This window comes from Nerophis ophidion, linkage group LG18 (genome assembly GCF_033978795.1).
Source record: "Nerophis ophidion isolate RoL-2023_Sa linkage group LG18, RoL_Noph_v1.0, whole genome shotgun sequence".
NCBI classification, from domain to species: domain Eukaryota; kingdom Metazoa; phylum Chordata; class Actinopteri; order Syngnathiformes; family Syngnathidae; genus Nerophis; species Nerophis ophidion.
The window spans coordinates 982,935-1,005,268 of NC_084628.1; the positions used below are offsets into that span (position 1 = coordinate 982,935).

General features: G+C 40.7%; 1 protein-coding gene across 4 annotated transcripts in view; it reads right to left on the minus strand.

The window, feature by feature from the left end:
• The window catches only part of LOC133537474 (spectrin beta chain, non-erythrocytic 4-like), a 58,822-nt gene that overhangs the window by 19,306 nt on the left and 17,182 nt on the right, over positions 1-22,334 (minus strand). For 2 of the 4 annotated variants that reach the window (XM_061878519.1, XM_061878522.1), the window contains exons 10-16: positions 18,237-18,383; positions 9,156-9,419; positions 7,331-7,555; positions 4,290-4,379; positions 3,949-4,227; positions 3,751-3,881; positions 3,483-3,687 (exon numbers count right to left, since the gene is read on the minus strand). In XM_061878519.1, coding sequence (XP_061734503.1) covers positions 3,483-3,687; positions 3,751-3,881; positions 3,949-4,227; positions 4,290-4,379; positions 7,331-7,555; positions 9,156-9,419; positions 18,237-18,383 — 1,341 coding nt within the window. Of the gene's footprint in view, positions 1-3,482; positions 3,688-3,750; positions 3,882-3,948; positions 4,228-4,289; positions 4,380-7,330; positions 7,556-8,961; positions 9,024-9,155; positions 9,420-18,236; positions 18,384-20,545; positions 20,796-22,334 lie in introns of those variants that run through there. The other 2 variants (XM_061878520.1, XM_061878521.1) reach the window with 2 other exon arrangements.

Genomic DNA, 22,334 nt, shown 5'->3' on the forward strand with positions numbered 1-22,334 from the left:
AACCAATATTTTTGGCAGCCCTCTATTGTTAAGAAACACCATTTTAGATAACAATATTGTATAAAACAATACAATAGAATGTACTACAAACAACTACAGCAGTTTTATGAAGTAATGTTTTTTTTGTACAGCAATTAGCTTGGAGAGCGCACTTCGTGTTTTTCAGTCAAACACGACATCAGCAGCCTCTCCATAGTTTCATGGATAGATGATTGCCATTTAGATATTGTTTTATCACCTTTGGCTGGTGTTTCTGACTCATATTGACTAAACATAAGCTTCATATGGACTTATCGACTGCTTCAGTGTGGTGCAGACCACACTGAAGCATATGCTCTGTCATTTTTTTTAATTGATATATTTTTCTTCTTAGTTTCTTCTCAGCACTGTCCTTCGCATTCCCTTTCTTTGTTCCCATGGCTGGAAAACAAAGTGATGTTGATCTTTAGCTATAATTTAATGCCAGCGAGTGAGACCGGATGTTTTGGTCAGAAATTGGTCTTAGAACAAGTGGTAAGGAAGCTGGTATTTCAAATTTTTTGTAAGATGTGGCACTCGTAAAGCCAATGTCACTCTGAACCCCGCCAGATTTGACCAAATCATTTTGTGTCACGCCATAGCTGACACAACCATGGGAAGAAAGAATGTGGGGGTGAAGGACAAGTGGATGATAATCATTCAATTATTATTATATAATACATATTATTATAATATTAACTGAGTGTGTAGTTGGCTTGGTAAAGCACCATTATGAGGCAGAATGAGTTGATAACATCTGAATGGCGGACATTTATTCATTAAAATATGAAGAAGCTGCTGATCGTGGTTTTGACAGAGAAGCTATTTCGAAAGAAATACTGTAAAAGTCCCTCTCTAAAGTAAATGCTGTATATTGTTAATATATTACCTATTTTTTTTATACAATATTCATTATCTAGATGTTCGCTTCTTTCATTAAAAAGCATGTTACATGTTAAAGTGGTTCGAGGGCCAAGCATGGAATGGAATAATTAGATTTCAGTTCATTTTGATGACAAACGTTTGGAATAAGAGTATTTTGGGTTACTAGCTCCGTCACAGAACCAATTAAAACCGTAAGCCGAGTTACTACTCTAATAGTGGTGCTTCATGTTCAGTGTTAATTATTAGAGGTGACCTTATACAACATTTTCATATCCGATATGTTGCCGATATTGAAGCCGAGAGTATTAACTGATACCGATATTGACCCGATACTATATCAGCACATGCTTTTATTATTTTGTATTGTGGAAGGTACAAACCCCGTTTCCATATGAGTTGGGAAATTTTGTTGGATGTAAATATAAACGGAATACAATGATTTGCAAATCCTTTTCAACCCATATTCAGTTGAATGCACTACAAAGACAAGATATTTGATGCTCAAACTCATAAACTTTATTTTTTCTTGCAAATAATAATTAACTTATAATTTCATGGCTGCAACATTTTGCATTAATGGTGCCTTCACAGATGTGTAATTTACCCATGCCTTGGGCACTAATACACCCCCATACCATCACAGGTGCTGGCTTTTGAACTTTGCGCCTATAACAATCCGGATGGTTATTTTTCTCTTTGTTCCGGAGGACACCACGTCCACAGTTTCCAAATATAATTTGAAATGTGGACTCGTCAGACCACAGAACACTTTTCCACTTTGCATCAGTCCATCTTAGATGAGCTCGGGTCCAGCGAAGCCAGCGGCGTTCCTTGGTGTTGTTGATAAGTGGGTTTTGCTTTGCATAGCAGAGTTTTAACTTGCACTTACAGATGTAGCAGCCAACTGTAGTTACTGACAATGGTTTTATGAAGTGTTCCTGAGCCCATGTGGTGATATCATTTACACACTGATGTCGGTTTTTGATGCAATACCGCCTGAGGGATCAAAGGTCCGTAATTTCATCACTTACGTGCAGTGATTTCTCCAGTTTCTCTGAACCTTTTGATGATTTTACGGACCGTAGATGGTAAAATCCCTAAATTCTTTTCAATAGCTCATTGAGAAATGTTGTTCTAAAACTGTTCGACAATTAGCTTACAAATTGGTGACCCTCGCCCCATCCTTGTTTGTGAATGACTTAGCATTTCATGGAAGCTGCTTTTATACTCAATCATGGCACCCTCCTGTTCCCAACTAGCCTGCACACCTGTGGGATGTTCCAAATAAGTGTTTATTGAGCATTTCTCAACTTTATCAGTATTTATTGCCACCTTTCCCAACTTCTTTTTCACGTGTTGCTGGCATCAAATTCTAAAGTGAATGATTATTTGCAAAAAAAAAGTTTTATCAGTTTGAACATCAAATATGTTGTCTTTGTAGCATATTCAACTGAATATGGGTTGAAAATGATTTGCAAATCATAGTATTTTGTTTGTATTTACATCTAACACAATTTCACAACTCATATGGAAAGGGGGTTTGTAAGAAAAAGGTTTGAACAGAGAACGATGGTAGGTATGAAAAACACTAACCTATGTATTGTTACTGTTTACAATTGTCTTATTTGGTGTGGTAACTTGATTTTAGGCAACCCCCAGTGGTCACAATAATTAGGTAAGTTTAGTTTATGGCCCAGAACATTCAGTGATGCAGACACATTTGTTTTTGAATACTTTCTAATAGGCTTCTGCCTTGGAGACTTGTATGTGTCAGTAATATGCAACTATAATTATTTGATACTTGTTCATATTGACAAATGTGCTGTTTTAGACTGCAATATTGTTCTATTAAAGACACCTGTTATGTATGTCTAACTTGTAGAGGTAAACATAATCGATGTTTAGATGCATCGCAATTCGGACATGGACGATTATAGAATTGATTAGTAAACGTTATTAATTGATTGTTGATTTATTTATTGTAAATAAAGTAATGCAGACAGTTCTAAAATGTGGCTGACTGCAGCGAGCCACCTCACCGAGAGATCCGAACAGCTCCTTTATTTTAGGGCACTTATGGTCCAGTTTTGCACACAATTTTCATTTATTTAATAAATGTGGGAATAAATTTAACTATTTCTTATTACAAATTAATTGCTTTTTAAAAGCTGCAAGTGATTGACACTCTTTTAGGGAAATGAAAAGGAATGCAAAACTGCATCAATATACATTATTTAAATATGCATCAATAATCGATTTTTAATCAAATCGTAGTTTCTGAATCGGAATCGAATCGTGAGGTGGCCACTGATTCTAGTAGCTCGTGTGCTATTGTTTGCTTGCCTGTAGTGTAGCTGCTAGCTTCTCGTAGCCTATAGCCTTCCATGTTTACCTTTGTAAATGAAATGTTAACTGGCTGTTCAGCCTGGCACAAGCAAACACGCTGCTGGACTGCTTGTATCTGAGTTTTTTTTAAATGTACTTGTTTTTTTTCTGATATCAGACCAATATCTGATATCAGAGTAGCATTGGGACACTCCTAGTAATTATTGTTGCTGTACAATGACTCCCATCCTTACTGTGACATGCTCAAAGTCCTGGCCCAGTTCGGGCGAGCTGGCCACCACCTCCCTCTGAGCGATCCACTGTTCCAGCTCGTCCACCTCCCTGTTGAGCTGGTAGAGCCAGTACTGCTGCTCCAGACGACTCTTCCTCTCCTCCACCAGGTCCTTCAGCGACACGTACAGGCGGTCGATCTGCGATTGCCGCTTGCTGATCTGCTCACTGTGGCCGACAGTGCACAGAATGTGAGGATACATATGTAACGTTGTGTGTGTTTGAGCTAACCAATCAGGGTGTCCCATTTCCAGCAGCTGCCGACATTGTTGTGAAAGCAGGCCAATGGTCTCAGCGTAGTCCTCAATGGTCTGTTCCAGGACCAGGTGCTTCTTCAGCAGCTGCAAAGTACTCGGTTCGTCCTGGAAAGACCCGGATGAAGGTTGAACCCAAATATACCTTTTTATGTTCTTAATTCTTTTTACTCACCTTCCCCTTCTCCTCGTTCATCATGTGCAGCTCCTGCTCACTCAGCCAGGCCTCCACCTCGGCCATGTCAAAGTAGTATTGCTGCGCCTGGTACATGGCGTCCAGGACCAGCTGCCTGCGCTCGGTCTCCACCCATAGCAGAGCCCACAGCTGGGCCAGCTGCTCGAGACCCGCCCTCACCATGTTGCCCTCGGGGCTGCGGATGGAGGCGATGATCCCTGCCCTCTCCAGAACCTCCTCTACTCGGCCGTGGTGCCCCTGGAGCTCGATCTGGAGGGTCTGCACAAGAGCGAGGGACGTTTCAGCTCAGTATGCTTTGAGGGCGATCCTGATGGTCTTACCTGGTTCTTCTTCATGAGCTGCTGGACCGACTGCAAAGAAGAGCCGTGCTCTTGACTCATGGCCAGCGGGAGGCGTTCTTGCACCCACAACTGCAACAAAATGCCATGTATGAGAGAGTAGGGATGGGAACTGAATTTGGTACTTTTACAGGCACCGACTGAATTCCGTTGTTACCACTACTATTACTGTGGTACCATATTTTGATACCTTTGCTGCACGTGACGTGAACATAAACGTACGTAAACAATCACTCAAGCAGCACTCAAGACGGACTCAGCCAAACTCCCTTGGAGATTTTAACACAAACGAAGCAAGTCTGCCAAGTAGAAAATGCCCAAACCTAAAGTAAGGCTTCTCTCTTTCAAAGTGCACTTGGTTGATGCTAATTTACATTGGATTTGCCATAGACAGGCTACTCTTAGCATCAGCAATTTTAAAATGCGATTTCAACACCTCCGAATTTGGAAAAGGAAACTATAACTAAGATAAATGTTACAATCAAACAGATAGTGTGTAATAGGCACAATACTTAAAGCATACAGACTTTGTAGGGCACAACATAACACATTCAGTTTCCTGAAAAAAAAGCTACTTTCTCGTTAAACATACCATAGATAGCCTATACCGGGCCTGGGCAATTATTTTGACTCGGGGGCCAAAATTAGAGAAAAAATGTGTCTGGGGGCCGGTATATTTGATTTGTAGGAACACTAATACAAAACCTCACAATAATGTCTGATTGAATTCCAAAAACGTTATGACAGACTGCCTTGAAAAACAGGATGGAATTTCATTTTTTTTTACTGAATGAGAAACACAGAATGTACAGAACATGGCATTTACAATATTATCTATGAACGATAAAACACTGAATATTGACAACATAGGGTCTTCTACTTCGGTCTTGCCTCTGGTGGAGGCGGTCGCAATTTTCTCCGCTCCCTCCTTCCCTGCTTGCTCTGTGTGTCTTGTCTTTGTCTGAACTTTTCTAAAGCCTCCTTCTTTGCGCTGTCCTCTAATCTAAACATCAAATATGAATATGATCACCTGGACTCTCGACGCAATTGACACAGTCTTTTCGACAAGGAAAAGAGGTTCGGGGGAGCCTGGCTGCCCTGATGGAACCATTGCTGCGGGGTACGTGAGAGACTCCTGGGATAAATGGAGGATTATGTGCCTCTCAGCCCTTTCCATCGAGGACGTCGAAGACATCTACCTACTTGGAGCTGTGATCTCGGGGCACTTGCTGATTGGGCTGGGCATTGCTCTGGTGTATCGACAAATTCGGAAGACGATGGCAGCCACTCAAGGGGCCCAACGGCTGTTCAACACAATGGAAGGATTGGGTTGGGCTATGGGAACACAGACTGGGGCGATTTCTGAGTTGAATCGCAAAATGGATCTCGTCTTGGAAAAGCTTGCGGAGAAGGAATAATTAAATTGTAATTGAAGAAATCCAGCATGGACAAACATAGAAAATAAGTCACTATTTTGTCTTCTCAAAAAAAAAAAAACTTCTTAATCTACGATTTGAATCCCTCAAATGGCACATAATCCCGAGGACTCCTCAAAGATGGACGCTTTTGACCTTCCTTTCTGACAACAACACCTGTGGTCGAACTTTGATATCGGCCTCAGTCCATATAAAAACATTTCATCATCTCTCCCAAGTTAATTGGGTATATATGCACACACGACCCCCACCCTCGAATCAACGCCTTCATCACCGCTTAATTCCTCTGGGGCTGTGGATGATTGAGCAGTGCTATATAGCAGCAGCGGTGTATCCTCAAACCCATCCCTCCCTCTGTTGAAAGCTGGTGTGATATACATACCATGTTTATTGTGTGCCATGCTACGTGAGATTTTTTCCTTGGACTCAGTCTGGACCCCTCCTGAAGGTGTAGCCTTAGACTGATATTTTTTTTACTCCTCACCTCTCCCAATGTCACCCATTTCTCAACTTTTTAAGGAGCGCCGTAAGTGGCTGATCCGTTGGCGGTCTCGTCTTGTCCCCCCCTGTAACGTATGTCTGCTCTTAGCGGGACTGTGACGAAAATAAAATTTTGTTGTACTTCTGCAATGACAATAAAGATCTATCCTATCCTAAAGATCCCAATATCTCATTTTAAAACCCGTGTAGATCTGGCATTCCAGGCTATAGGTCCCTGACTCTAGAACAATTTGCACCAGTCCCTCTGTGATCTTGACTGTGTTGAAACTTTCATTTGAAAACTTCTCCTTTTAGTAAAGCTTTTAGTTAATGCACCTTACAACTTTCATTTTTAATCCACTTTGTATCCTTTTTATGATGTTGCCCCTGTTGTTTTAAATGTATTTGTGGTTTTACTTTACCTACGTTTTGTACAGCGCTCTGTGGTTGTATCTGTGAAAAGCGCTTTCTAAATAACATTTACCTACTTATTACTTACTTACTTACTAAAAAAAAAATCCCTCCTGTGACGATTATTACCATTCTAACTAATTAGATTACCATAGTAACTAATTAGATCACCATAGTAAATAGTATATCATGCACAAGCGCAGATTCCAACCATTGAAATAATTTGCATACTGTAGTTCAAGACTTACGGTCATTTGAAAACATCACTACACATCATAATGGCAGCTATATTTTTGATCTTAAAAATCTGAAACATTTTTTTGGTAATGTCCGGCAGGCCAGATTAAAAATCTTAACGGGCCGCATGTGGTCCCCGGGCCTTAATTTGCCCAGGTCTGGTTTATAGAGTACTGCCATCAATGCTTGGAATTGCAACTGCCTTGCAAATGAGACACATGTAATCAGAAAACAAAATATAACAACTGTACAGCAATTATCAAAATCAGCTAATTTTTAAATGTTACAGGGAAAAAATAAAATTTTATTATCAAACAATTACCATTTATTAAATACCAACAATTGCTATCTTTGAGTACTGGTATCGATTCCCAGGTACCATATTGGTTCAAATGTAAACGGTACCCATACCGAATGAGATATCATTGTCCATATTTACACCTAGAAAGCAGGACTCACCATTTCGTCCTCCAAATCTCGTCCCACTTGGTGCACCTCCTTGGACGCCAGCAGAAAGCGTCTCCTCTCCTTCAGGGGCTCGATCAGGCGCACCATGCGGGCCTCCACCGCCGCTTGTTGCTCGGCAACCGTCTCCTTGACCCGCGCCTGCTGCGGTACGGAGGAGGCCTGGACCTGCAGGTGCCCCACTTCCTTGTACCACTCTTCCATCTGGAACTCCATGGTCTGAGGAGGCATACAGAATGGTGTTAAAAAGTGCCACCATACCTGATACAGTGGAACCTCGATTTACGCACCCTCTGCATTTACAAACTTTTTGGTTTACAAACTTTTGGGTAGCTGCAATTATGCTTCATTAATGCATTTTGTGTCCGTCTTGCAGCCATTTTGTGCTTGATTGTATTAAAGAGATTAATGAAGCCGGCACACCAAGTTTTTTAATTGTGATGGGAACTGACTTTTCTGGAAAAATATGCCAAAGCGGATTTATTGCACACCCACTTTCTCCGCCTCTGTTTGCTTCATTCTGGTGAGCTGCTTCTTTGCCGATGTTAACATACTGTGAGTGGATTTTACTTTTTAAAATGTTTATTACTGTAGCAATATGGTTATTAATTAAGAATTTCTGATTGTTTGTGCGGGCACCCAAGGGATTTATGTGTGTGTTGTATGTCCCAGGCCTTGTGGATGTATTCTGGGAGTAATATCGGAGTGCAGGCCGGCCTGGCCACCTTCTGTCTCTCTCTTCTCTCTCGCTCTGTCTCTCTCTCGCCCTCTGCCTTGTCTGCAGGAGACACAGCTGCACCTCAATGGGGTTAATCGAGTGGGGGATTTGAGCTAGGATAGCCATGACCTCATACTTGCTCTGTTCTCCTCTGACTCTGATTTATGTTAGCTTTTGCTTTATCAAATATTATTTTGTGCAAGTTTTACTTCAGTCTGGACTCCCTCTTTGTCGTTGCAGCCCTGAGTCTCCCGTAAATGTTTGCGTGTGTTGGCAGAGCAGCGCATACAGCACAGTTCAGCTTGTCGTTGTTGTTTTAGCTTGTCAATAAAGAGATAGTTAATTCATCACAATGTTGCTATGTTTGTTTGATACTGTATATAGTACTGTAAAGCACATTATGTTGTATTTAAAGTGAAACAACCTTGACTATAATACAGACTTTTGTCAAGGCTGGAACACATTATTCATATTTACATTGTTTCTTATGGCGAAATTAGCTTCATTATACAAACTTTTCGATTTCTGAACCTTGTTCAAGAACCAATTAAGTTTGTAAATGGAGGTCCCACTGTATTTTGGACAGTGGAGAGCATGGTTCTCCGCCATCCGTGTTATAATATTAAAGGAAATGCTAAATACCTTAGCATGAGCGCTAATTGAATTCACTTGCCACAATAATGAAGTCATAGAACATCCATCCATCCATCCATTTTCTACCGCTTATTCCCTTTTGGGGTTGCGGGGGGCACTGGCGCCTATCTCAGCTACAATCAGAGGACTACATATATCGCCGCCCCGGAGGAAGGCGCTGGCATTGCATTTTGTTGGCACAAATGCTTGGAGATGGATGAGCATCGCAGCAAAAAAGAAGTAAAAAATACAAATGTAGTGAAGGTTACTGTACCCGTGAGTATGAGGAGGAGGTAAAGCACAGCTAATGGCAGCCTGCTAAAGGAAGCTGAAAGCAGCATGCTGTGGGAGAGCAAAGATGTCTGGTGAAATGAGTATAAACATTGGTGCCACCTGCTGGCTGTTGGTGTAACTACAGCCCCAAATGCAAATGAACGGAAGGTGATGCCAGTCTTCTGCAGTGCAAACCTGCAATTTTTTCAGCTGCCTGTTGACGGTGCTCAGATCCTGCCCTCGGTCTACAAAGGCCAGTTGTCCCTCCAGCTGGCCCAGTCTCTGGTCCAGGCTGTGGTAGCTCTGCACCAGGAGGTCGGCCTTGTTGGCCTGGAAGAGCTGCTGGGCTTTGGCCTGTGTGGTGCTCTCCAGGTCCTGCCAGCACTCACGGATCTCCGCCAGCTTCCTCTGGACCATCTGGCCCAACTCAGGCTTCTCATGGATCAGCTGCTGGCCCTCCTAGAAACAGTAAAACGCGTCAATGGAACGTACATGATCGGCTTGGATGAGCATCCATTCACGTAAACAAAGAGGACTGTGACCTTGCATTTTCATCAACTGGGTGTGTGATGGAGGGAGGGTCAGAGGGGAGAGCAGGGTGTAGAGAGTGGGGGAGTGCAGATAATGTACCATTAGATCACACACACATGCGCACTCACTCACTCACTCACACACACACTCACACACACACACACACACACACACACACACACACACACACACACACACACACACACACACACACACACACACACACACACACACACACACACACACACACACACACACACACACACACACACACACACACACACACACACACACACACACACACACACACACACACACACACACACACACACACACACACACACACACACACACACACACACACACACACACACACACACACACACACACACCTGCTTCCTCCCTCCCCCCCAGCCAAATGTTCTTCAGTATTTTTCCCCAGAAAAAAGAGGATGTAGGTATGGGTACCGAATTTGGTAATTTTACCGATCACATTCCATCGGGGCTATTCACGTAAAATCAAACTGTGCCTTATTTTGATACTTTTGTTGCATGTGACATCACGTCCAGTTGCAGCCCGGTCAGTGACGACGTGCGATACCACTGATTTTCTTTCTGATTCGATTTTGAGTAAAATTCAGGCTGGTATCGGTGACACCGATCCAATAGCGATACTTTGTGCAAATATATCTAATGTTTGTGCTGAAATTTAAAACGTTTTTTTCTTTTAAATAATAACATAAATCAAAATACAACAATAATAAACAATGTAAGATAAGTAACTGCACAATAATATTTTCATACAGGCAGAATTTTTGACAACCCGGATATGCAGTTACACAATCGTATTACTATTTTATTCTATTTTTACATGAGGTAAAAGCAACTGTAAAATGTAGCAAAAATAGCACCAAATAAAGCGGTATGTAATGAGAAAACCCTCAAAATGTTGTAGCTAATAATTAATAATAATAAACTTAGGCACCTATAATGCAAAGTGTACACAATATCTGTCTTATAGCATTATGGTGGAAAACTTTTGGATAACTCTGTACTTAAGTATTAAAAGTATCGAGATTCTGATCAGAGACTTGATATTAGAGCATAAATATCTGGTATCGGCAATATCAATAGGCACATCACTGTTCGTCAGGTCCGGTTGCAGGATAAACAATCACTTCCGGTGCACTCAGTGCTGACTCAGCAAAAAGCCCTCAAAATAATTTTGGGATTTTCAACACCAAAAAACAAAGTATGCTTGGTAGAAAACGCTTGAACGTAAAGTAAGACCCTACTCTTCCAAAATGCGCTAGCTTGATGCTAATTTACACTTAATTTGCCATAGACAGGCTACTATTAGCAATAGCGATTTTACAGGGAGAGTTCAACACTTCAATATTGATTTGGTAATGAAAACTACAAGTAAGATTATTGTTAAAATGAAACAGCTGGTGTGTATTAAGTACTATACTTACAATTTAAACACTTAAAATGACACAACATAATACATTCAGCTTCCTGGAAAAAGTTAGTCCCTAGTAAGACAACGTAACATAGATACCAGTAGCCTGTACAGCACTGCCTTGTAAAGTCTTGGAAGTGAGACTCATGTAATAATAGAACAAGCTATAACTGGACGGCACAGATTTCATTATCAGCGCTTTTTTAAATTTAAGATTAAAAATAAAATTTTGCTATCAAACAATTAACACTTATTAACACACACAAAGATACCGAGAATTCGTACCATTCAGTACCGGGAATTGTTACGGTTCAAATGTGAACGGTACCCATCCCTATCACTCACACAATGTTTGTTTCGCTCATTAAAAATGGCGAATATTACTTATTAGAAGAAAGGGAGGAGTCATTATGTTTGAACCATTTGCAAAAGCAGCAGTCGTCTTTACAGATCAATATGTTCAATACAATTCTAGCCAAACATTTAATAAAGTCAAATACAAATAGGAGAAGTATCCAGCACTGCTCTTTTCTGAAGGAAATCTGTACAGCAGATATGATCATCTACATCAACAATATGATTTGTCTGAGTGACTGGACAGGATAGGTTGAAAAAAACAAACATCAATTTTGGAATTTTATTTTAAACGATTACAAATCGTTCCAAAAAATAATCGTGATTCATCAAAAAAAAGTTGGAAAAGTCCAACATGTTTTTAACATTTTTTCCTAAAATCCAGTCTTTTGCTCTCATAATTTTTCAGCTCTATTTTGCAGTTTACCAACCAGTACAGAGGCCTGGAAGTGCCAAATACTTTAACATTTCATGAAACAAATGACAGAAACCACAAAAAACAAAATGGTCCATGTACCTTCCTTTCATTCTATTTCCAATTCTTAAATTCAAATCAAAAAAAAAAAATTCTGGTAATTTTTCATATTTTTAGTCCTAAAACAAAAGTTGGACAACTATTTAATGACACTTTTTTAAAACGACAATAGGACTCCTGTTAAACTAAGATGTAACCGTTATGCTAAAAACATGCTAAAGTTATTGCAGAATAGTTTGTGTCCAGGGTGCTTGTCACCCTGGACACAAACGATACTCCCCTCTCCCCTCAGGCAGGAGACTACGGTCCATCCAGACCCACACCCCCCGCCACTTGAACAGGTTTTTCCCCTCGGCCATCAGGCACATGAACAATAACAAGATCTGATAGCTAGGTTACAGCTCATGTTATTATTCTATTCTGTGTTATATGTCTTTTATGTTGCACGATTCCACCAAGAAAAATTCCTAGTTTGTGAACCCGTTCTCAAACAATGGCAATAAAAAACTATTCTGATTCTTTCCGCAAAGGAAAGGCTACAATACTGCTTCCGGTTCAATTTGTAATCACACAGATAAACACGCATGTTTGCATTTTGGATGAACATTTTTTAAGATTTTTATGTCTATCTGAAAAAATAAAAATCCATAAAACGAAAACAGCACAAAATTTAATTTTATGGCAACATTTTAATGAAAATCAACCCTTTTTTGTTTGATTTAAAATCTGCCATATATAATAAAAATCGAAAACCGTCCCTTTTATAGTTTTTTGATTTGCGTTTCAGAATTGGAAATAGAACGAACAAAAGATACATGGACTTGAAACAACTAACAATGTCAAAAAACAAATGAACAAAGGACAAAACATCGTACAATTTCTTAAAACAAAAGACAAAACAATATCCAGTTCCAAAAAACACAAACACGGTCCGTGTACCTTCCGTTCATTCTATTTCCAATTCTGAAATGCAAGTCAAAACATGAAATTAGGGCCGTTTTTTGATTTTCTTTATATATGGCAGATTTTAAAACAAACAAAAAAGGGTTGATTTTCATTAAAATCTTGCCTTTTATGGATTTTTATTTTTACAGATAAACATGTTCATCCAAAATGCGTGTTTATCTGTGAGATGACACATTGAACCAGAAGCAGTATTTTAGCTTTTCCTTTGCGTTTAGCATGTTTTTAGCAGAACGGTAACATCTTTGTTCAGCAGGAGCTCTATTGTAATTTAAAAAAAGTTTAATTAAATAGTTGTCCAACTTTGGTTTCAGAAATGAAAATATTATTAAAAATTGGTCCGAAATTAGTTTTTTGATTTGCATTTAAGAATTGGAAATAGAATGAACGGAAGGTACACGGACCAAACACAAAAGTCAAAACAATTTAAAATAAAAAAAAAAACAACAAAAGAAAAAACAACTTACATTTGATAAACCGTAAAAGAAATGTCACAAAGACTGACAGCTAAACAAACTCATCTTTTTGCTCAGATCCGCTGAGTCTTCACTTCCGCATTCGGGCTCCGCGAATATGATTGGCTGATTTAGCTGTCAATCTGTGCTTTGGGGTATTCCTCTTCCCGTTTATGAAATTGTAAATTGTTTTGTCTGTTGTTTTTGTGTTTTTTTAAATTGTAAACAGTTTTGTCTTTTTTTTTTCTGAAATTAAAAAGTGTTATGTCTTTTGTTTTTGTGTTTTTGAAAACTGTGAAATGTTTTGTTCTTTGTTAATTTGTTTTCTGGAGTCGTTTTTTGTTTCGTGAAATGTTGAAGCGTTTTGCACTTCCAGGTGGTGTGGATCACTCAGCTTGGAGTCGGAATGTCCTTATTTGCACCCTGTTTAGGCAGCAGACTAGTTGGGCATGTAGTAGTAACGCCCTCTGCTGGTGATCATTACTGCTTACAATGGAGAGGAGAAATGATTCCACTTGTTTAGTGGTGAGCACGCTTCAAAGCGAGGACAGAAATAGTCGGCAGACTCTCAGAGGACCTCGCTGAGAGAACCAGGACGGCGAATAAACGGCCCAATCAGAAGCAGACGTGAAAATGTTGCTGCTTTAATCAGAATATTCTGATTGGAGAGCTCTTCAAAGGCACTGCCATAATGGCTCCTAATATTGAATACCTGACCACACATTTTTCGCCTGCTGAACATCAGCTGTGTTTTATTTATGCAGGCACCAAATATTTCCTGCCCTCAAGCAAGTCATGGTCTGCCTCCGCTCCAGTGCACGTGAGACCAGCGAACGCATCGGCGTGCTCAGCGCTCCCTCTGCTCCCAGCGGGGGAGTTGGGTTTCAGCCCTGCCCACTTCTACACTGCAGAGGAAGACGCGTGGCCTCATTTTTCCGTAAATTTTACTGCGGCCGCGCGGCCTGACGTAAAGCTGCGACGTTTCGCGCTGCGGAAAAACAAGCCACGCTCCGCTTGAAGTAGCATTAACATCAGTTAGCCTTCTAACGCGCTATAAAATAAATATTATCTTATTTTGTTGAATTACAGGAAGTGTGGAAGAAAAGCAGGACAATACCGAATAATCCAGACCGGGCATGATATGCTGCTTGAGAAGAAAGGTCAGAATAAAGGATCTAGATCAGGGGTCATCAAAGTTTTCCAGGTCAAGAAAACTGATGAAGAAATTAATGGTTAATCATTGGCTGACAACTGGCACGCTAATTGCTAACTGATACTAAGCATGTTAATCGCCAGCTGACAACTAGAGGGCTTATCGCTAGCCGACAATTAGCACGCTAATCACTAGCTGACAACTGGTGAATATAATACAATACCATAATACAATCACTAGCTGACAACTGGTGAATATAATACAATAATACAATACAATAATACAATCACTAGCTGACAACTGGTGAATATAATACAATAATACAATACAATATTACAATCACTAGCTGACAAATTGTGTGCTAATCGCTAGATGACACTTTATTTTTATTTATTTATTTATTTTATTTATTTTTTTCCGCAATCTTCACATAAAACAAAGAACAACAACAAAAAAGAAAAAAAGAAAAAAAAAACACTCATTTGAGCAATGATTGAGCCGAAAGGGTGTAGGTTGAAGCAACGCTTATATAAACCTACCCATCACAACAAGAACAAGGTTCAAAATATATAAAATCTAAAACATGCTTCACTTATATTACTTTTTTTTTAAACAATATATAAGCAACATATATGTAACACACGTCTCGCACTAATCGCAGCTGACACGTACTGCATTATTCTCTATCTGACAACTAATGCGCTAATCACTAGCTGACAAATGGCGCGTTAATCGCTAGCTGTCCACCGGTGTGCTCGTCTCTAGATGACATGTAATGCATTAATTGCCAACTACCAACTAGCGCCGATTGCTATGTGACAACTGGCATTTTATCGCTAGCTGACAACCGGTGTGCCAGTCGCTCAATGACATTTAGCATACTAATCGACAGCTAAAAACTAGCATGTATCGCTATCAGACAATGGGTGCGCTAATCGCTATCTGACAACTACTGTGCTAAACGCTAGCTGACAACTACTGCGCTAATCACTAGCTGACAACTGGTGCGCTAATGGCAAGCTGACCACAAGTGTGTGAATCGGTAATGGCACATAGCGCGTGAATCGCTAGCTTACAACCGGCGCGCTAATGTCTATCTGACAACTAATGTGCTAATCACTAGCTGACAACTGCCGCGTTAATCGCTAGCTGTGCACTGGTGTGCTAGTCCCTAGATGACATTTAATGCATTAATTGCCAGCTACCAACTAGAGCCGATTGCTATCTGACAACTGGTGTGCTAGTTGCTCAATGACATTTAGCACGCTAACCTCTAGCTAATAACTACCGTTTTGTCAACTGCTGACAACTTGTGCGTGACTTGCTAAATGACACACAGCGCGCTAATTGCTAGCTTGCAAACTGTGCGCTAATCTCCATCTGACAACCAATGCGCTAATCACTATCTGACAACTAGTGCGCTAATCGCTAGCGGATACTTAGCACGGTAATTGTCAGCTGCCAACCGCTAGCGGATACTTAGCACGGTAATTGTCAGCTGCCAACTGGTGCGTAAGTTTCGAGTTGACACATGGCGCGCTAATCGCTAGCTAACAACTAACGCTCAACATTATCTGGCAACTGATACGGTAATCGCCAGCTCCCAACTGAAGTGCTAATTGCAAGCTTCCAACTAGAGCGGGGATTACTAGCTGGCAACTGGTGCGGTAATCGCTAGGAGGGAACTGCCATGCTGATCGCTACTTCACTACCGACATGCTCATTGCCAGCTGACAACTAGTCCAGTAATTTTTACCTTCCTAATGCTAACATGAATGTAATAATACAAAAATTATGTTTTTATTTAAAAACCTGCAAGGCATAGTGAGTAGGGTGTGCATGCCATGTCTAAACTACAACACTGTGTGTTGGATCAGTCAGAATGTGCATTTACAGATATTTACATTTGTGGAAAGATTTAATCAACCAAAACTTCTATGACCCCTGCAGACCCCCTGTTGAGGACCTCTGATCTACAAAACCCAAAACCAGTAAAGTTGGCACGTTGTGTAAATGGTAAATAAAAACAGAATGCAATTATTTGCAAATCCTTTTCATCTTATATTCAATTGAATATACTGCAAAGACCAGATATTTAATTTTCGAACTGAGAAACTTTGATATTTTTGCAAATAATCCTTAACTTAGAATTTAATGGCATCAACACGGCGTGGCACAGTGGGAGAGTGGCCGTGCGCAACCCAAGGGTCCCTGGTTCAAATCCCACCTAGTACCAACCTCGTCATGTCCGTTGTGTCCTGAGCAAGACACTTCACCCTTGCTCCTGATGGGTGCTGGTTGGCGCCTTGCATGGCAGCTCCCTCCATCAGTGTGTGAATGTGTGTGTGAATGGGTAAATGTGGAAGTAGTGTCAAAGCGCTTTGAGTACCTTGAAGGTAGAAAAGCGCTATACAAGTACAACCCATTTATCATTTATTTATTTTAACACATTGCAAAAAAGTTGGCACAGGGGCATTTTTACCACTGTGCTGCATGGCCTTTCCTTTTAACAACACTCAGTAAACGTTTGGGAACTGAGGAGACACATTTTTGAAGCTTTTCAGGTGGAATTATTTCCCATTCTTGCTTGATGTACATCTTAAATTGTTCAACAGTCCAGGGTCTCCATTGTGGTATTTTACGCTTCATAATGATTTTCAATAATTTTCAATGGGAGACAGGTCTGGACTACTGGCATGCCAGTCTAGTACCTGCAGTCTTTTACTATGAAGCCAAGCTGTTGTAACACGTGGCTCGGCATTGTTTTGCTGAAATAAGCAGGGGCGTCCATGATATCGTTGCTTGGATGGCTGCTCCAAAACCTGTTTGTACCTTTCAGCATTAATGGTGCCTTCACAGATGTGTAAGTTACCCATGCCTTGGGCACTAATACACCGCCATACCATCACAAATGCTGGCTTTTGAATTTTGTGCCTATAACAGTCTGGATGGTTCTTTTCCTCTTTGTTCCAGAGAACACAACGTCCACAGTTTCCAAAAAACAAATTGAAATGTGGACTCGTCAGACCACAAAACACTTTTCCATTTTGCATCAGTCCATCTTAGATGAGCTCGGGCCCAGCGAAGCTGGTGGTGTTTCTGGGTGTGGTTGATAGATGGCTTTCGCTTTGCATAGTAGAGATTTAACTTTCACTTACAGATGTAGCGACTAACTGTAGTTACTGAAAGTGGTTTTCTGAAGTGTTCCTGAGCCCGTGTGGTGATAGTCTTTACACACTGACGTCACTGTTTGATGCAGTACTCCCTGAGGGATCCAAGGTCAATGTTACGTACAGTGATTTCTCCAGATTCTCTGAACCTTTTGATGATATTACAGTCCGTAGACCTTTCAAAAGATTGTTGAGAAATGTTGTTCTTAAACTGTTTGACAATTTGATCACGCATTTGTTCACAAAGTGGTGACCCTCGCCCCATCCTTGTTTATGAATGACTGAACATTTCATGGAAGCTGCTTTTACACTCAATCATGACACCCACCTGTTCCCAATTGGCCTGTTCATCTGTGGGATGTTCCAAATAAGTGTTTGATGAGCATTCCTCAACTTTCTCAGTCTTTTTTGCCACTTGTGCCAGTTTTTTTTTAACATGTCGCAGGCATCAAATTTTAAATGAGCTAATATTAGAAAAAAATAACATTTTCAAGTTCATATGTTAAATATCTTGTCTTTGCAGTCTATTCAATTGAATATAAGTTTAAAAGGATTTGCAAATCATTGTATTCTGTTTTTACTTACGATTTACACAATGTGCCAACTTCACTGGGTTTGGGGTTTGTAGATTGACAATGGTGTCACGTGCTCTGTTTGTTGCACACCACGTGTTTTTAGCCACACTTAGCACGACCGGAAAAGGCAGAACTCACCCGTTCGATCTTCTCCAGCCATTCTTTGTTCTGGGCCAACTCGGCCATGAAGGCCTGATGCTTCAGCCATTTTTTGTGGAGCTTCTGGGTCTCGTCGTGGCTGCTGTCCCTCGCCATCAGCATCTTCTCGCATACCCAGTCCCCCAGCTGGACGAGAGGGAGGAGAAGACCCGTCAATCACGGCTTATATAACACACACACACACGCACACGCACACACACACACACACACACACACACACACACACACACACACACACACACACACACATTAGGCATGGCATGAGGCGTGTGTGGGATGATTTTGACTCCAAAAATATGTATAACTTATAATAATAAAAATTGGCGGAAACCAAAGTGGTGTGATGGAAACAGAGTTACGTTTTAGGGAAGTCAGCACAACTTTAGTACTTTGTCACATTGCTTTTCTTCCGCTGGACTGTTGACACACTCATATTTCTATTCTGTAATTATCTTGGTACTTACCAGTAAAAAAACAGGCAGTTTAATTGCTAGGAGAAAAAAAAATAACAATAGTGTGAACCTCGGTTTACGAATCCCTCTATTTGCGAACTTTCTTGTTTAGGAGCTTTTAGATTGCGCTAAGTGTGGCTTATTCATTCACTTTAGGTCCCGCCGGCAGCCATTTTGTGCTTGCTCATATTAAAGAGATTGAGGAAGCCAGATTCGAACCAAAGCAATTTTTAATTGTGATGAGAACTGACTTTTCTGGAAAAAGATGCCAGAGCGGACTTGTTTCACAGCAGAGGAGAAAACACCAATATATTTTGCGGACTATTTTTTCCCATCGATTTGCACCCTGCAACTTATAAAACTGTGCGGCTAATGTATGGAGTTTCCTTCGCTAATGGCCATAATGTTTTGTATTGAAATAGTTTTCATAAAACACAGACAGAGACATTGAAAAGGTGTGTTATTGTTTGTGCTATGGCGCCATCTTTTGGGCAAGTTTGCTCATTGCAGGTGCTTCGGGTTTAAAATGTACTTCCTGTTTTGAAAAAGGAACGTTTCATAACGTTTCTGCTCAAAATTATTCTTCATTCATCGCTCCTAACGATGATTGTACGTTTTACAATATACCTAAAACAATTCTTATTTATCAAACCGTCCCATGTGTGATGTCTGTAGGAGTGTTCTTATGCATATTTGTACATGCGATCGTAAGGTAATCAAGCTAGCGTCGTTAGCATTAGCTAATATGCTAACATGCTTACAAGTGTTTGCATTCTTTTTGTATTGTTTCAGTTGTGAAAATTCACAAAGATGTCACCACGGAGTTATTGAGTCTGTGTAGCTATTTGAAGAGCTCGCTTCCGCAGTTAGTGGGTCCTTGACGATGATCGTTTCAATGCCGCCAGACAGGCCCAGGTATGTAAATAAACATTTACAAAATCTTTCTTACATATGTGTGTGTATATATATATATATATATATATATATATATATATATATATATATACATATATATATATATATATATATATATATTATATCAGCTTTGTAGTCCAGTGCAGCTAATGTATATAAACATACATATTTCTTCTCAAATTTGGTGGAACCGGCATAATTAACGGTGCACTCTATAGGCAGGGGAAATATGATACCTCTTGTTCAGCGTCGCCTCTTCCAAAAGCCTGTAAGTGAATTTGACTTTTTTAAATGTTTATTATTATAGGAATATGGTGGTTAAAGTTAAGGATTTCTGTGATTTCTGATATATCGTGAGGGCACCAAAGGGACTTCTAGTGTGTGTGTGTGTGCGCGTGTTAACTTGTTAATAAAGAGATAGCTCTTTGGTATGTTTTTTGATGTACAGTACTGTATAGTTGTGTTCAAAGTGTATAAAGCTTCACTGAAATATGGACTTTTGTCGAGGCTGGAACCCATTATTCATATTTATATAGTTTCTTGCAGAAAAATTTGCTTCACTATACAAACTGAGTGACAAACCCTGTTGAAGAACCAATTAAGTTCGTAAATTGAGGTCCTAAATGTACTTGCTTAACACAAAAGCAATTTTAGAGAAGAGTGTTGTACAAGGTGAAAGACACACACATGAAGCAGGACACACACTTATAGTCGCACAAACGTGTGCCAGTGAGTGTGGCAGGAATTCCCCCCCACACACACACACACACACACACACACATTCACGTGTGCAGCAGGCATGCCTGCACTGACAGCATCATGACACATTTAGGCAAGCATCCCCCGTCTCCCGGCAACAACATCCTCACAGCCACATGCTGCATCTCCTCCTCCCGCTTCCCCATGCAAACACGCTTTTACCGGCGGTTTTTAGCAGTAATGGCCCGATCGGAAGGGTGTGAGGCAGGCGCTGGCGTCTGCTGGCGTCCGCATCCCGGCCCCGGACGCGCCCCGCCGCAGGGAGAGCGATGGAGCGGAAAAGGAGGGGAGGTGTCCGCACTAAAAGGTGCTCTGACACCATCGGCTGGAAAACGGACGTCAAACGGAGGCGGCGCTCCCTCACCGGGAAAGAGGCGGGGCTGAAGCGTGACGAGCACGAGGGCACGAGGACAGGATGGACCGGAGCAGAGGAAGAAGAAGAAGAAAAAGAAGAGGAAAAATCCTCCCCCCTTTCTGAAACAATAAAATGGCAGGCGGCCCAGATGATGCACTGGCCCCTCCCCTCTGCCTCCTACCTTCAGTAGGCGGGTTAGCGAGAGAGGGAGGAGCAAAAACTGGATTTATATTTTTGGAGGGGTGGGGGTGCAAGTTTACTGACACAGCTGATGGTGCTATGGCATCATGGGGGTGCGGGGAAAGTAGGCAGGGGGACGGAGGAGAGCTTTTTAAACACAAAAGACACACACACACACAAACACACACGCGCATGCACGCCAAGCACCCACCCCCACCATCTCTGCAGCAGCTGAGGAGCGCCCGAGCTGCAGTTGTGTGATCACACGTTTCGACGTGACCGCTATAGCGCTGGACCCCGGCGCGTGTTGTTGACAGACGCTCGCTACAAACGACGCTAACGTGACTATGAGGAAACGTCGCGTGTTCACCCACATCCATGGAGACGCACGAGCACAAAGACGGTCATGGGGGTGACAGAATGATGAGCCCCCTGAGACTGTGAAAGAATTGTATGGGGACGGGGACAGCGGAGGGACATAGACTGGTTGGAGTAGGTAATAAATCAGCAAAGAAAATAGATAGTACTTTATGTGTGTGTGTGTATATATATATATATATATATATATATATATATATATATATATATATATACATATGTAAACACATAAATTAATATACATACATATATATTAATATGTATACACACATATATTTACATATATATACATACATGTATATATATATATATATACATATAAAAATAAACAATATATATATACATACAAATATATGTATATATTTGTGTATTTATATACATATATACATGTATACATACACACACAAACAAACACACAGTCAAATGACTTGTGTACAGTGTTTAAAGTTCACACATATTTTTTATCAGCTCCTACCTCTAGCATTATGTTGATCCCCCATACTGTACACACTGCACATACTGTACATGCTGTACATACACAGAGTGAGAGCCACTCTTCATCTCGTGAATTAGTGATGAGAAGCAGTGCTCATGAATAATTCAGCACTGCCAAAGAGCGAAAGTTGCAGAAACTTCACGAGATTTTGGGCCCCGCAGGAAGACGCCCGGCAGGGACCACGCCCCTAAAGTACACTTTTTTTTTAGGAAATTTTACCTATTGTTTACAATCATTATGAGAAACAAGAGCACACATGTCTTGCTGTGTTAGGATCAGTTTCCCATTAAACTCAGTGACTCTCCGTTCAGTGCAAAATAAGCCTCAAAATTAAAGCATGTTGGTATCAAGCAGGATTCTACATCCATTCATATATTGCCTTGTTTTATAAGATTGTTAATGAAGACTGCCGCTTGCGAGAGAGTTTCATTGTCACTGCAGTCGAGACATATAATTACCAAAGCAGCTCTGTTGGATAAAAGTTTGAAAACTATGGTAAAATTAAGAAAAACATGTAAAAAAATATTGTAAAATGAACAGAG